Below are 15,740 nucleotides of genomic sequence, written 5' to 3' on the forward strand. Positions count from 1 at the left end.
AATTGTGGACGTCATGTCCTCCGGGCCAAAAAGGAAAAGAACCATCCAGACTGTTATGGACGCAAAGTTCAAAAGCCAGCATCTGTGATGGTATGGAGCTGGGTTAGTGCCAATGGCATGTGTAACTTACACGTCTGTGAAGTCACCATTAATGCGGAAAGGTGCATACAGGTTTTGGAGAAACATATTATTTCATCAAGACAATGCCAAACCACATTCTGCATGTGTTACAACAGTGTGGCTTCTTAGTAAAAGAGTGCGGGTACTCGACTGGCCTGCCTGCAGTCCAGACCTGTCTCCCATTTAAAAAGTGGGGCGCATTATGAAGTGTAAAATACAACAACGGAGACCGCGTTGAAGCTGAAGCTGTACATCTGTACATTGTAATTTCAGGGATTTAAAAAATGCTTGATCTCCATAGGGGTCTGACTTATTCTGGCCTACATGACCCCACACATATCAGTCAGATTTGGAGTTAAGATTCTTTTTGGGTGGATGTTGGCATCTTCGTGAATGTTTTTTTTCAGGCAAACAGGGTTGGGCGCAACATACTGGGGTGGTGTGCGTTGGATTCCACCATTGACAATGGCCTTCATCCTGTCTGTGACATCTAACAGGGCATTTAGACAAGATGAGAGTTTTTGCGTTCAACTTTGCTCCAATGGAGCGGGGAAGCGTGTGGTAGATTACAAGTGTTGCCTCATCTCATTCGTCATTTGTGCCTCCGATTGTTTGGGTGATGTGGTGAGTCCTTCTGCTCGTCGTATCATCTTATGTCTTGTTTCTCCGATTGTTTAGGTACAGCTGAAGACTCCTTCTGCGGCTTTTGGCCTTCAACCACGTCAACAACGCCAATGCTTTTCTTTTGTGCTGCTGAATGACGTACACAAAACATGTTGGCAGTCAGAAACTTAACCCTTTGTTTATTTAGACAGAAAGCGTCTGCCTTGTAAAGATGTCTGCGATCCCAAAAATGCAGAAATTGTCAATGAAGCTCACCGATACAACCATACACAGTTTTCTTAAGCCATTTATTTAGCTGCCTAAGCTTGCTGAAATGTTCCTCTCCAGATCGTACCATTGGGAGAAGTCCACTTATGAAAACTTCAGCATCCAAGCATTTCACTTTTGTTGGGGTATTAATGAAATCTAGTTTCAGCACCTCTGATAGCTGCTTGACAACATCCAGGGCCCCCTGTGTGTATAATGATATATTTCACAGTTGGGGCCTCATTCGTGATCTCAAACACCATATAGTTAGTAAAACACACTACTTTGGTGTTCTTCTCGCTACCAAAACGTTTCTTCTTTGACATCTCCATCAACCACCATAAACTATTAACGTTTGAGGTGAATTTTTTTTTTCTTGCACGATTAATTTCATTCCTTTCAGTGGTGGTAGGGGATGAGCCTTCTTTGCCAGGGTCTTGTAAAAGGGGCTCATCTGTTTGTTAGTCTGATGTTTTGCATTGACTTGCTTCGTCTTTTTTTGCCCTTCGCTGTAGCGACCATCCACGGCCACTCTCTCGGGGTTGAAGAAGCACTCAACACAGGCCAGCCGGATTCCCAGTAATCTGTCAGTGGTCTGTCCTCCTTTTTGGCTGCTGTCCCATATCTTTAGGCTTTGGTCCCAGTAAATTCCAGGGAGAACTGCTACATGATCCATTACCGTTTATGTAGCTAACTTGCTGTCTGTTAGTCTGCTCCTGCTCACCATTTTGATACATGAGTAGAGTGGTTTCATTCCTCGACTGTCCATTTACCTCCACATACACTGTTAATTTTCGTTTCCAGGACTACCATTTTCTGTAGCAGTTTGTGATAGTCTTCAATGGAAAACGGAGGCATCTTGTTGCTGGTCTATTTGCTAATAGCATGCTTGTGCTATTTAGCAGGCCACACTCAAGTAATGGTGAGGGGGTATCAAAAGATGTTGGAATATAGCAATGACTGACTATCTACAAAAAGTACGGTCCCATTGGTTTAAAAATTTCCAAGAATCGCTGTTTCTAATTTCTTTGGATGAAGAAAAACAAGCTTATTAGCAAGAATTTTTTTTCTTTGTAGAGCTAGAGAAATCCTATGACAGAGTACCCAGAGAGGAACTGTTGTACTGCATGCGGAAGTCTGGTGTGGCAGAGAAGTATGTTAGAATAAGACAGGACATTTACGAAGGCAGCAGAACAGCGGTGAGGTTTACTGTCGGTGTGACAAACGAATTTAAGGTGGAGGTGGGACTGCATCAGGGCTCAGCCCTGAGCCCCTTCCTGTTTGCAGTGGTGATGGATAGGCTGACAGATGAGGTTAGACTGGAATCCCCGTGGATCATGATGTTTGCAGATGACATTGTGATCTGCAGTGAAAGCAGGGAGCAGGTGGAGGAACAGTTGGAAAGATGGAGGCATGCACTGGAAAGCAGAGGAATGAAGATTAGCCGAAGTAAGACAGAATATATGTGCATGAATGAGATGGGTGGTGGGAAAAGAGTGAGGCTACAGGGAGAAGAGAGAGCCAGGGTGGAGGACTTTAAATACTTGGGGTCAACCTTCCAGAGCAATGGTGAGTGTGGTCAGGAAGTGAAGAAATGTGTCCAAGCAGGTTGGAACGGGTGGAGGAAGGTGTCAGTCTTTTATGTGACAGAGTCTCTGCTAGGATGAAGGGCAAAGTTTATAAAACAGTGGTGAGGCCAGCCATGATGTACGGATTAGAGACAGTGGCACTGAAGAGACAACAGGAAGCAGAGCTGGAGGTGGCAGAAATGAAGATGTTGAGGTTCGCTCTCGGAGTGACCAGGTTGGACACGTCCAGAGGAGAAATAGTGAGTATATTGGTAGAAGGATGATGAGGATGGAGCTGCCAGGCAAGAGAGCTAGAGGAAGACCAAAGAGAAGGTTGATGGATGTCGTGAGGGAAGACATGAGGGCAGTTGGTGTTCGAGAGGAGAATGCAGGAGTTAGGCTTACATGGAAAAGGATGACGCGCTGTGGCGACCCCTAAAGGGACAAGCCGAAAGGAAAAGAAGAAGGGGGGGGCCCCCTGTGCTCATCAAAAATTATTTCGTCTCCCACTTTTCCTGAAATTGGCTGTGCTCCTCGCCAACATTTTTCGTAATGACTGGTTTTGAGAAAGACATGACAGGGACTTGTGAATGGATATATTTTCCTTTCACTTGGTGACACTTCAAAATTACATTTCAAGAAAGTGACTAATGTTGCTCATTCATTTTGGCTAACTTGTCGACAAACACTGCCAAAAGGTGTCATGAGCCTGAACCCTATTCAAAACAAAAGCATAAACCACCCAAGGCAACAACTCGACAAAAAACGTGCCAGCCGCACTAATACTAAACTTTGATGTCAAGTAGGGCGCTGCAAAATATCTTCTTGCGGGCCTCAGTTGGCCCAAGGCCATGGGTTTGAAACCCCTCCTTTAGGGTAATCACGGATTACAAACAATAATAAAAATGGATGAACTCTGCTCAGGGGCGACGGTGGGCTGTCTGGCACATACCAAGTGTTTCGAGCCCCATCACCATCACAAAGACGCCTGGAGCATGACATGTCAAGTAAAAAAAAATAACTTCAGTTGTCCCATAACAGTTTTTATTTGTAATATGTGCTATTTTCAAGCAGTAGTCTCATTTCTTTTTGGGTGGAAAAAATCTTTGTGTGTGGACCAGGCCTTACCTACACCTACAGAATGATGGTATTATTTTAAGCTTAACTTACTCATAACCAGTAATAACATCTCAACAACAAGTTATAACACCTTTATTGAAATTTCTAAGGGAGAAAAGGTTTGAAGTGAAATGTTCTTGCACAAAAACTGCCTGATTAGGAAAAAAGACATTGGAAGTCAAAGAACTAGCATATTTGGCTTGATTTGAGATATTTAGTCTTAGTTAGATTTTAGTTTTTGCAGTGTAGAAAAAGAGTATTAGTTTCATTGTTTTTTCTCTTCATAAAACGTGCATGAAACTGAAGAGAAGTGCACAGCTCAGTGGAAACGAGGCTTGGGTATTAACACAAGTGTTGTTTTCCTCTGGCAGGCATGTTCACATACGATGAACTCACCAAACTCTTTTGGTTCAACCCTTCATCATTTGAAAATGAGGGCCAGTACACGCTGATTGGCATCGTTCTTGGCCTTGCCATCTACAACAACTGCATCCTGGATGTTCACTTTCCAATGGTGGTGTACAGGAAGCTGATGGGCAAGAAAGGAACCTTCAGGGACCTTGCTGATGCCAACCCTGTAAGTGTCCAATTTTCAGTAATTAAAGTTGACTGATGTGATTTACGATCAGCCTTTTTCTGACTTGGGTTGAGCAGATTCTGCACCAGAGCCTGAAGGAACTTCTGGAGTATACAGGCAGTGTGGAAGAGGACATGATGATCACGTTCCAGATTTCTCAGACAGACCTGTTTGGGAACCCACTTATGTATGATTTAAGGGAAAACGGGGATAAAATTCCGGTGACGAATGAAAACCGAAAGGTGAGCCACGCCCATAATCTTGTAACACTGGAACTGGAAAGAATTATTTTCATTGTTTAATGTGTGCAGGAGTTTGTGGCGCAGTATGCAGAATACATGCTGAACAAAAGTGTGGAGAAGCAGTTCAAAGCATTCAGGAGAGGTTTTCACATGGTCACCAACGAGTCGCCACTCAAGTACCTTTTCAGGCCTGAAGAAATTGAACTACTTATATGTGGGAGCAGGGTGAGATCACATATAGAGTACATAATTAAGCTCAACGGCCACTTGATTAGATACACCTGCACCATCTAATGAGGTCTAATTAATAAGCACTATCACAAATTATGCCTTTACAAAGTTTTGGCTCTCTGGCTGTTAGACAATATTTTGGTTTATTCTACCAGTGGGATACTTTGGACTTGATTCCTGAGCATGTCTTTGTGCGATCAAGCTCCCCCAAATTCTCCTGTACATCTGGTCGTGACGGGTTTATTTTAGAAAAGAGTTCAAAATCGGTTCACTGTCGGGGGTTAAACCGATAAGTCAACAAGTCCATGCTTAGCGCTTGAAGCCGACTAATCACGTTTATCTCGTCTTCCAATTAACTAATTTAGAGATAACGTTTGACGAGCTCGTCCACTCTCACCTGAATATAACACTCTGTGAAGCAGTGTAATGTCCGGCCAACAAGGCGACAGTCTTCATCTGCGCGAGTCAGAGAGGTTGAAATTAAACTGGTGGTGTTTGAGAATAGCGGTTAGCCTCGCAAGTGGGCCTAGTGATGAGGAAAGAGGGCAATGAAGTGAAACTCAAAAATGCCAAAATGTTATGTCCAATAATGTGCAGACACCAACTGTGTGCTAACAAGAACTTAACATTTGCAAAACACGCCACCAACATCATGACACTTGTCGCTTTATGACACTGCCTACAGCTTTACTGTGCTACAAGGAAATTATTTTATCAAAAATGAGGCAGGTAGCATGGTCATTTGAAAAATTATACAAGCCTATCCTCAAATACAATAAAAAAAACAAGTAAAATAAAAACATTGAAACAGAGAAATGCTTAATATTTTGGAGTCTGGCTGCGATGTCCCATCTTACAACACTCAATGCTATGGAAGCACGACCGGCTTGTTGAAGAGAAATGTGTAGGGCTCCCACTAATTACAACCAATATATTCAGTTTTATTTGTTTCTATGCCGGTATATCAAAACATGTTTTACATGAAATCGGTCTGTGGTACAAAAAAGATTGGGGATCTCTGTACTTTGCTGAAAAAATATCAATGACTTCATCGCATCGCTTGATCGACTTTGCCTCGCCTATTGTCACATTAGAGTTGACTAGAAAAAGGTCGTTACAACCCCTAGCACCCTTTCCTGTCAAACTCGAAGAAGGATGGACTGTGTGCTGTACGTCACATACGTTGTACTAATTATTGTACTGTGTCTTGATTTGACTCAAGGGTTGAAGATTGTTTGCAGTAAAATATGCTGGAATGGTCTGTTTGTTTAAATAGGAATTGGTGTCAAGGAAACATGAAGTGATACATTTCAAATAAGAGACAATTTTTGTATGGCAGGGAGGACCTAAAATTTAGCCTGGGTTGATAGTGGAAGTTACGGAGTCTTCTCCAAGCATACAGGTGCACTTCGGTGCATTTAAAAAAAATACATACATACAACATACAACGTTGGGAAGGGGCACAATCGGGACAAAAACAGCCTGATTGTCTTTATGTCTGGGTCACAGAAAATGTGGCCTTAACTTTGACACCTGTGCATACACTATTCAATTGTGCAGATTTTCATTGTACAATATGTATAAAGTAAATACTACTAGTACTAAATTTTGAGGTTACAAATGGTGGAGGATGAATTATTTTGCGGAGCGGCAAATTAATATGTTGTTATGACGCACAAGAAGGGAGCGACATACTATTTTTCATTTGAGTGCTTTTTCAAAGTATTTTTCACACACGTTGATTGTAATTATGACTTTTACTGCACTGGCGTAGGATAGTGATAGATAGTTTTGGAATGTAACTCCATCGTAAACGGAGAACCTCCTTTAAATAGCATAAATAAGTGACTCGCGGAGGAAGCTATTTAAAAACATTTGCTGTCTGCTACAATTAAATTTCACAAATCCAGGAACTTATTACACGCAGTGTGATGAATATGTCTAACGGTCTAATAGCTGATACAAATGAGTCTTTTACCATTGTGTTTTGTAGAATATATTGTAGAAAAATGCCTTTTTCTTGCGACAAAAAAAAAACATTCAGATGGTCATGGAAAATGTAGTTTCAGAAACAATTGAATTTTTGGTGGGATGAGCTGCAACTGCATTTATAATCAATATGTTTATATTTGTGGTTGTACTTTGGTTTTCTATCGTTTCACAGCATCAAACCAGAGGTGTTTGTAATGTTTTGGTTTCACTATTTAGCTGCTAAAGAGGTGTATATTAGGAAAAACAGTTGCGCTTTAGAGAGAATTAGTGCAGGTGTACCTATTGAGGTGGCCGGCAATGTATATTTATGAACCGGTCTGTAGTTTCAAGTTTCTTTTTTGTTCATCGTCCAGAACCTGGATTTCCTGGCACTAGAAGACACAACAGAATATGATGGTGGCTACAACAGAGATTGTCGAATCATCAAGTAAGCTAAATCACCAGCTAATGCGGCTTCCACGCCCATCATTTTTCACATCTTAAACGATTTTAAAAATTTAACAAACCCCACACACGCGGAAAAATGGGCAAAGGTGTGCTTATTGTTATTGTGGGTCGAGATAACTAACAGAGCACACCACACACTTTATGATATCCCCTCCAACAATTGCAAAAGTCAAAAACTGAAAAGTGACCGATTATTTTCCTTTTTTCTTTTTCTTTTTTTAATTCATACAAAAAAATTTTTTTTAATGCCAGATTTTTCATACATCGATTTTAGGCAATGATTAAAAATACAACATTTAAAAGGAAGAAGGAATAAAATTTGATAAACACAGTTTAAAATAGTGTGATATTTTGTAATTCAGCTATGCTTTACATTTTCATTTTGTATTAAACTAAAAAATGGGCTGTCTTTCAATATTCTAACTCTTTATCATGACCTTTTCATGCGGGCCTTGTTTCATTTTATTATCAGAATATGCAGCAACCCAATATAAAATGTGCAGGCCTTAGTAGTTTGGACATCCCTATTTTAGGGACATCCCCTGAGAATCGGGCCCATACTAACCTGAATCAGAAAAGACAAAAAATGCTTACATTGGGCTCGATTATCCAGATGCACGTACCATAATTTTGCGTGTATAATATGCTCTTGAGTACCCCCAAAAATGACTTTTTAAAAAAATCAGGAAAACCCTTCTTCCTATGTATAATGCGCACCTATGACTTTCTATCCATCCATTGTCTTCCGCTTAGCCGAGGTCGGGTCGTGGGTGCAGTAGTTTTAGCAGGGACGCCCAGACTTCCCTCACCCCAGCCACTTCATCCAGCTCTTCCGGGGGTATCCCGAGGCGTTCCCAGGCCAGCCGAAAGACAGTCTCTCAAGCGTGTCCTGGGTCGTGCCCGGAACACCTCACCAAGGAGACGTACGTGTGGCATCCGAATCAGATGCCCCAGCCACCTCATCTGGCTCCTCTCGATGTGGAGGAGCAGCGGTTATACTCTGAGATCCTCCTGGACAACCGAGCTTCTCACCCTATCTCTAAGGGAGAGCCTAGACACGCTGCGGAGGAAACTCATTTCAGGCGCTTGTATCCGAGATCTTGTTCTTTCGGTCACGACCCACAGCTCGTGACCATAGGTGAGGGTAGGAACGTAGATCGAACGGGAAATCGAGAGCTTTGCCTTTTGGCTTAGCTCCTCCTTTACCACAATGGACCGATACAAAATTGATGCACCGATCTGCCCGTCGATCTCCCGTTCTATTCTTCCCTCATTTGTGAACAGGACCCCAAGATAATTGAACTCCTCCACCTGGGGGAGGATCTCACCCCTTACCTGGAGAGGGCCCGCCACTCTTTTCCGACTGAGGACCATGGTCTCAGATTTGGAAGTGCTGATTCTCATCCCAGCCGCTTCACACTCTGCTGCGAACTGCTCCAGTGAGAGTTGGAGCTCACGGCTTGATGAAGCCAACAGATCCACATCATCTGCAAAAAGCATAGATGCAATACTGAGGCCACCAAACCGGCCCCCCTCTACGCCTCGGCTGCGCCTTGAAATCCTGTCCATAAAACTTATGAACAGAATCAGTGATAAAGGGCAGCCTTGGCGGAGTCCAACCCTCACCGGAAACGAATCCGACTTACTGCCGGATATGCGGACCAAATTCTGACTCCGGTCGTACAAGGACCGAACAGCCCGTATCAGGGTGTTCGGTACCCCATACTCCCGAAGCATTCCCCCACAGGACTCCCCGAGGGACACGGTCGAACGCCTTCTCCAAATCCACAAAACACATGTAGACTGGTTGGGCGAACTCCCATGCACCCTCGAGGACCCTGCTGAGGGTGTAGAGCTGGTCCACTGTTCCACGGCCAGGACGAAAACCACACTTGAATCTGAGATTCGACTTCCCGATGGACCCTCCTCTCCAGCACCCCTGAATAGACCTTACCAGGGAGGCTGAGGAGTGTGATTTCCCCCTGTAGTTGGAACACACCCTCCGGGCCCCCTTCTTAAAAAGGGGGACACCACCCAATCTGCCAATCCAGAGGGACTGTCCCCGATGTCCACGCAATGTTGCAGAGGCGTGTCAACCAGGACAGCCCCACAACATCCAGAGCCTTTAGGAACTCTGGGCGAATTTCATCCACCCCGGGGGCCTTGCCACCGAGGAGCTTTTTAACCACCTCGGTGACCTCAACCCCAGAGATAGGAGAGCCTGCCTTAGAGAACCCAGACTCTGTTTCCTCATGGGAAGGCATGTCGGTGCAATTGCGGAGGTCTTCAAAGTATTCTCCCCACCGGCTCACAACGTCCCGAGTCGAGGTCAGCAGCGCCCCATCCCCACTATACACAGTGTTGCACTGCTTCTCCCTCCTTAAACGCCGGATGGTGGATCAGAATTTCCTCGAAGCAGTCCGGAAGTCTTTTTCCATGGCCTCTCCGACCACCAAAGCTGCATTCCGCTTGGCCACCCATCAGCTGCCTCAGGAGTCCCACAGGCCAAAAAGGCCTGATAGGACTCCTTCTTCAGCTTGACGGCATCCCTCACCGTTGGTGGCCACCAACGGGTTCGTGGATTGCCGCGACGACATGCACTGACCAACTTACGGCCAGAGCTCCGGTCGGCCGCCTCAGCAATGGAAGCGCGGAACATGGTCCACTCGTACTCGATGTCCCCCGCCTCCCCCAGTACATGAGCAAAGTTCCATCGAAGGTGGGAGTTGAAACTCCTTCTGACAGGGGAAGATATTAAGAAAAATTGTTAAGACACAACAAAAGCCGCAGAGAGTGGATGAACATGATTAAGCTCTTTTACCATTCATATTATTACAACTATTTATGGCATTAGGGAGCTAATTGGGCGGCACGGTGTAACTGGTTAGAGTGTCTGCCTCGCAGTTCTGAGGACCGGGGTTCAAATCCCGGCCCCGCCTGTGTCGAGTTTGCATGTTCTCCCCGTGCCTCCGTGGGTTTTCTACGGGTACTCTGGTTTCCTCCCACATCCCAAAAACATGCATGGTAGGTTAATTGACAACTCTAAATTGGCCGTAAGTGTGAATGTGAGTGCGAATGGTTGTTTGTTTGTGTGTGCCCTGCGATTGGCTGGCAACCAGTTCAGGGTGTACCCCGCCTCCTGCCCGATGATAGCTGGGATAGGCTCCAGTACGCCCGCGACCCTTATGAGGAGAAGTGGCTCAGAAAATGGATGGATGGATGGGAGCTAATTGACTTAAAACAGCAATTTAACAACTATACAACGGCGCTAGGCACGCTGGGAAATCGTCTGATAGTAAGTCGCCATGTTTTTATGTCATCATGGTGGCTAGCTGTCAGAGGATTTCCCAGCGTGCCTAGCGCCATTGAATAATTGTTAAAATGATGGTTTTAAGTCAGGTAGTCCCCTAATCCCATAAATGTTTGTAATAATGTGAATGTTAATCGAATTTATGTGTATATTCCCTCTCTGCAGCTTTTTTTGTGTCCACTATTTTTTATTATCTTGCACCAAGAGTGAACGTGTTATCTGGGCACATGACCTCGAGCTTTCAGTACATTGTGCACGCCTGCTAACGTGCCAATGGTCACGTAGGAGATGGAAAATATCTTCATAAACCCACAGTGGTAAAACTAAAGACTAGGGTGTGCTACAGTAATACATTTGTTTCTGAAGAACTTGTAAACCTTCGTGCTAATAAAAATACTGGAGTGTCAAAACTATAAACTAGGGTGCATCACAGCCTCAATACTTATGCACAACAAAGGAGTAGTTGAATTATAACTTCAAAAATGCATATTTTGGTATCAATCCGATATCAAGTCAGTACTGGGCCAGTATTGCTGATACCGATATTTTTTAATAATCTGTTTAAGTATTTTTGAGATTTCCATCCATCCATTTTCTACAGCTTATCCGGGTCGGGTCGTGGGGGCAGTAGCTTTAGCAGGGACGCCCAGACTTGCCTCTCCCCAGCCACTTCATCCAGCTCTTCCGGGGGGTCCCGAGGCGTTCCCAGGCCAGCCGAAGGACGTAGTCTCTCCAGCGTGTCCTGGGTCGTCCCCGGAGTCTCCTCCCGGTGGGACGTGCCCGGAACACCTCACTGGGGAGGTGTCCGAATCAGATGCCCCAGCCACCTCATCTGGCTCCTCTCAATGCGGAGGAGCAGCGGCTCTACTCTGAGGTCCTCCCGGATGACCGAGCTTCTCACCCCATCTCTAAGGGTGCAGTGTGAGCTGGGCGGTGGCCGAAGGCAGGGACCTTGGCGATCCGATCCCCGGCTACAGAAGCTGGCTCTAGGGACGTGGAATGTCACCTCTCTGGCAGGGAAGGAGCCCGAGCTGGTGTGTGAGGTCGAGAAGTTCCGACTAGATATATTCTGACTCGCCTCCACACACAGCTTAGGCTCTGGTACCATTCCTCTCGAGAGGGGTTGGACTCTCTTCCACTCTGGAGTTGCCCACGGTGAGAGGCGCCGAGCAGGTGTGGGTATACTTATTGCCCCCCGGCTCGGCGCCTGTACGTTGGGGTTCACCCCAGTGGACGAGAGGGTAGCCTCCCTCTGCCTTCGGGTGGGGGGACGGGTCCTGACTGTTGTTTGTGCCTATGCGCCAAACAGCAGTTCAGAGTACCCACCCTTTTTGGAGTCCTTGGATGGGGTCCTGGAGAGCCCTCCCGCTGGGGACTCCATTGTTCTGTTGGGGGACTTCAATGCTCACGTGGGCAATGACAGTGAGACCTGGAAGGGCGTGATTGGGAGGAACGGCCCCCCCGATCAGAACCCGACCGGTGTTCTGCTATTGGACTTCTGTGCTCGTCACGGATTGTCCATAACGAACACCACGTTCAAGCATAAGGGTGTCCACACGTGCACTTGGCACCAGGACACACCCTAGGTCGCAGTTCGATGATCGACTTTGTGGTCGTGTCATCAGACTTGCGGCTGCATGTCTTGGACACTCGGGTGAAGAGAGGGGCGGAGCTGTCAACTGATCACCACCTGGTGGTGAGTTGGCTCCGATGATGGGGAAGATGCCGGTCTGACGTGGCAGGCCCAAACGTATTGTGAGGGTCTGCTGGGAACGTCTGGCAGAATCCCCTTTCAGAAGGAGTTTCAACTCCCACCTCTGACAGAACTTTGCTCATGTTCCGGGGGAGGCGGGGGACATCGAGTCCGAGTGGACCATGTTCCACGCCTCCATTGCTGAGGCGGCCGACCGGAGCTGTGGCCATAAGGTGGTGTGTGCCTGTCGTGGCGGCAATCCCCGAACCCGTTGGTGGACACCAACGGTGAGGGATGTCGTCAAGCTGAAGGAGGAGTCCTATTGGGCCTTTTTGGCCTGTGGGACTACTGAGGCAGCTGATGGGTACTGATACTGGCCAAGCGAAATACAGCTCTGGTGGTCGCTGAAGCAAAAACTCTGGTATGGGAGGAGTTCGGTGAGGCCATGGAGAAAGACTTCCGGACGGCTTCGAGGAAATTCTGGTCCACCATCCGACGTCTCAGGAGAGGAAAGCAGTGCACCACCAACACTGTGTGTAGTGGGGATGGGGCGCTGCTGACCTCGACCCGTGGACGTTGTGAGTCGGTGGGGAGAATACTTCGAAGACCTCCTCAATTCCACCGACACGCCTTCTCATGAGGAAGCAGAGTGTGGGTTCTCTGAGGCGGGCTCTCCTATCTCTGGGTTTGAGGTCACCGAGGTAGTTAAAAAGCTCCTCGGTGGCAGGGCCCCGTGGGTGGATGAGATTCGCCCGTAGTTCCTAAAGGCTCTGGATGTTGTGGGGCTGTCCTGTTTGACACACCTCTGCAACATTGCGTGGACATCGGGGACAGTGCCTCTGGATTGGCAGACTAGGGTGGTGGTCCCCCTTTTTAAGAAGGGGCACCGGAGGGTGTGTTCCAACTGCAGGGGGATCACACTGCTCAGCCTCCCTGGTAAAGTCTATTCAGGGGTGCTGGAGAGGAGGGTCCGTCGGGAAGTCGAATCTCAGATTCAGGAGGAGCAGTGTGGTTTTCGTCATGGCCGTGGAACAGTGGACCAGCTCTACGCCCTCGGCAGGGTCCTCAAGGGTGCATGGGAGTTCGCCCAACCAGTCTAGATGTGTTTAGTGGACTTGGCGAAGGCATTCAACCATGTCCCTCGGGGAGTCCTGTGGAGGGTGCTTCGGGAGTATGGGGTACCGAACCCCCTGATACGGGCTGTTCGATCCCTGTACGACCGGAGTCAGAGTTTGGTCCGCATATCCGGCAGTAAGTCGGACTTGTTCCCAGTGAGGGGTGGACTCCGCCAAGGCTGCCCTTTGTCGCCGATTCTGTTCATAACTTTTATGGACAGAATTTCTAGGCACAGCCGAGGCGTAGAGGGGGTTCGGTTTGGTGGCCTCAGTATTGCATCTCTGCTTTTTGCTGATGATGTGGTTCTGTTGGCTTCATCAAGTCGTGAGCTCCAACTCTCACTGGAGCAGTTCGCAGCCGAGTGTGAAGCGGCTGGGATGAGAATCAGCACCTCCAAATCTGAGACCATGGTCCTCAGTCGGAAAAGGGTGGCATTTCCTCTCCAGGTCGGGGATGAGAATCCTGCCCCAAGTGGAGGAGTTCAAGTATCTTGGGGTCTTGTTCACGAGTGAGGGAAGAATTGAACGGGAGATCGACAGGCGAATCGGTGCAGCGTCTCCAGTGATGCGGACTTTGTATCAGTCCATTGTGGTAAAGAAGGAGCTAAGCCGAAAGGCGAAGCTCTCAATTTACCGGTCATTCTTCGTTCCTACCCTCACCTATGGTCATGAGCTGTGGGTCGTGACCGAAAGAACAAGATCCCGGATACAAGCGGCCGAAATGAGTTTCCTCCGCAGGGTGTATTTTTGTGATTTAAAAAAAAAAAAAAAAAAAAATTATTATTATTATTAAATGTTGAAAGTAAAGGACAGAGTTAGGACAAAGTTTATTGGATGTATCAAACACGTATTATACACGCACACATATATATATATATATATATATGTATACAAATTTGAAACAAAAGAACAGTAACAAAATGTTTCCCTGTTCATTGTCATGTCTGGATTTTTTCTTTAAACAATTCCAGGAAATATGTTAATTCAATCAACATTTTAGTGGGGTTATGTACAACATCAAGGTCTTAACATAATTTTTACTTTTTGAAAGGAAGGAGGAGCAAAGTATGCCCTGTCCGCACTGAGACAGAAACAGCGAGTCTGGTGTTGCCTGTTTGATGAAACCGAAGCAGTGCATACTAGAGCGAAACTGAAACTACTGTATCGATATTTCCACACTAGTATTGAGCTGATATCGATACTTACTTGGTATCGGTATTATATATTTGAATCGATCCGGTCACCACTAATTAAAATAGTTTAAATGTGAACCTAAATATCATGTAAACCTATTAATCAAAAGATTTAAAACTAATTGATGGCTTTTCTAAAACACATCTATTCATATACCTCATTTCCCTGTGAAGGAATTTTCTTTTACCATATGTATGTATAATGTGCACTATTGACTTTTGAAGATTTTTTTGGGGAAAAAAATGCGCATTATACATGAGAAATTACGGTACCCCGCTTCCGTCACCCTCTACTGACTTACATTTTTTACTTTGTTTTATTCTTTTTTTTGGTGCTGGCCGGGTGTTTAGGGAGTTCTGGGAGACATTGCACTCTTTTGGCGAGGAACAGAAGCGCCTCTTCCTTCAGTTCACCACAGGCACTGACAGAGCACCCGTGGGCGGGCTCGGCAAACTGAAGATGATTATCGCCAAGAACGGGCCAGACACAGATCGGTGAGTCCCATAGTCCCACTGCAGTGAAAATGGTTTGAGCATTTATTCTATATCAGATTAACGTCCAGGTACTAGTACACTATTTGTACTATTATTATAGTAATAGGGTTCCAAATTCCGGGAAGCGTCGAAGTTGGAAACCTTCCATGTGAATTAATGGGAATAAACCAGGAATTTACTTTATGTAATTAATCCTGACCAAAACGGCCAGCTTTCATGCAGGTACAGTGGTACCGTGATCTACGAGAGCCCTAACTTATGTTTTTGGAGTTACTCACCCACAATGTTTTTTTTTGTTGTTGTTGTTGTTTTGTGTTGGGAGAGAAATTTTGAGGTACGAGTAAGCGTCATATATGCTGCCACTCGAGTGAAGTGGAAAAAAGGTACTGCAACAAGGCTCGAATTAAGCGGTCTCTCATCGCAATTTGCGAGTCAAAATTTGCATTTTGCGCCGTATAAAACACATTGAAAAGCAATACTGCGATTCACAGATTGTTTTTCCGCGTTGGCCATGTGACATTCCGCATATAGCTGATTGAATCGCAAAGACTGTCCCAAAAAGCTTCGCAGCAGCCAGTCAAATTGCAGTGGCGCCTGCCCTGGAGCAAGTAATGTTGGAGGAGGGCGTGTCCTGCGACACAAGCGCATGTGAATCCTAACAAAAACATAACATCGTCACTGAAAAGGCGGAAGTGAAGCGAAGCCCGGTTGCTATGGCGCAGGAAGCTGAATTGATAAGAAAACTATGAGAGCAAAACATTCAAAAAA

At 45.9% G+C, this 15,740-nt stretch overlaps 1 protein-coding gene across 3 annotated transcripts in view; it reads left to right on the top strand.

Moving 5' to 3' along the window:
• Positions 1-15,740, top strand: part of LOC133405827 (ubiquitin-protein ligase E3A) — a 41,381-nt gene that overhangs the window by 18,988 nt on the left and 6,653 nt on the right. For all 3 annotated transcript variants that reach the window (XM_061682776.1, XM_061682783.1, XM_061682792.1), the window contains 5 exons: positions 4,049-4,254; positions 4,332-4,496; positions 4,566-4,721; positions 7,073-7,146; positions 14,829-14,972. In XM_061682776.1, the coding sequence (XP_061538760.1) occupies positions 4,049-4,254; positions 4,332-4,496; positions 4,566-4,721; positions 7,073-7,146; positions 14,829-14,972 (745 nt within the window). The remainder of the gene's footprint in view (positions 1-4,048; positions 4,255-4,331; positions 4,497-4,565; positions 4,722-7,072; positions 7,147-14,828; positions 14,973-15,740) is intronic.

The sequence above is a fragment of the Phycodurus eques genome, chromosome 1, assembly GCF_024500275.1.
Source record: "Phycodurus eques isolate BA_2022a chromosome 1, UOR_Pequ_1.1, whole genome shotgun sequence".
Classification (NCBI taxonomy): Eukaryota; Metazoa; Chordata; class Actinopteri; order Syngnathiformes; family Syngnathidae; genus Phycodurus; species Phycodurus eques.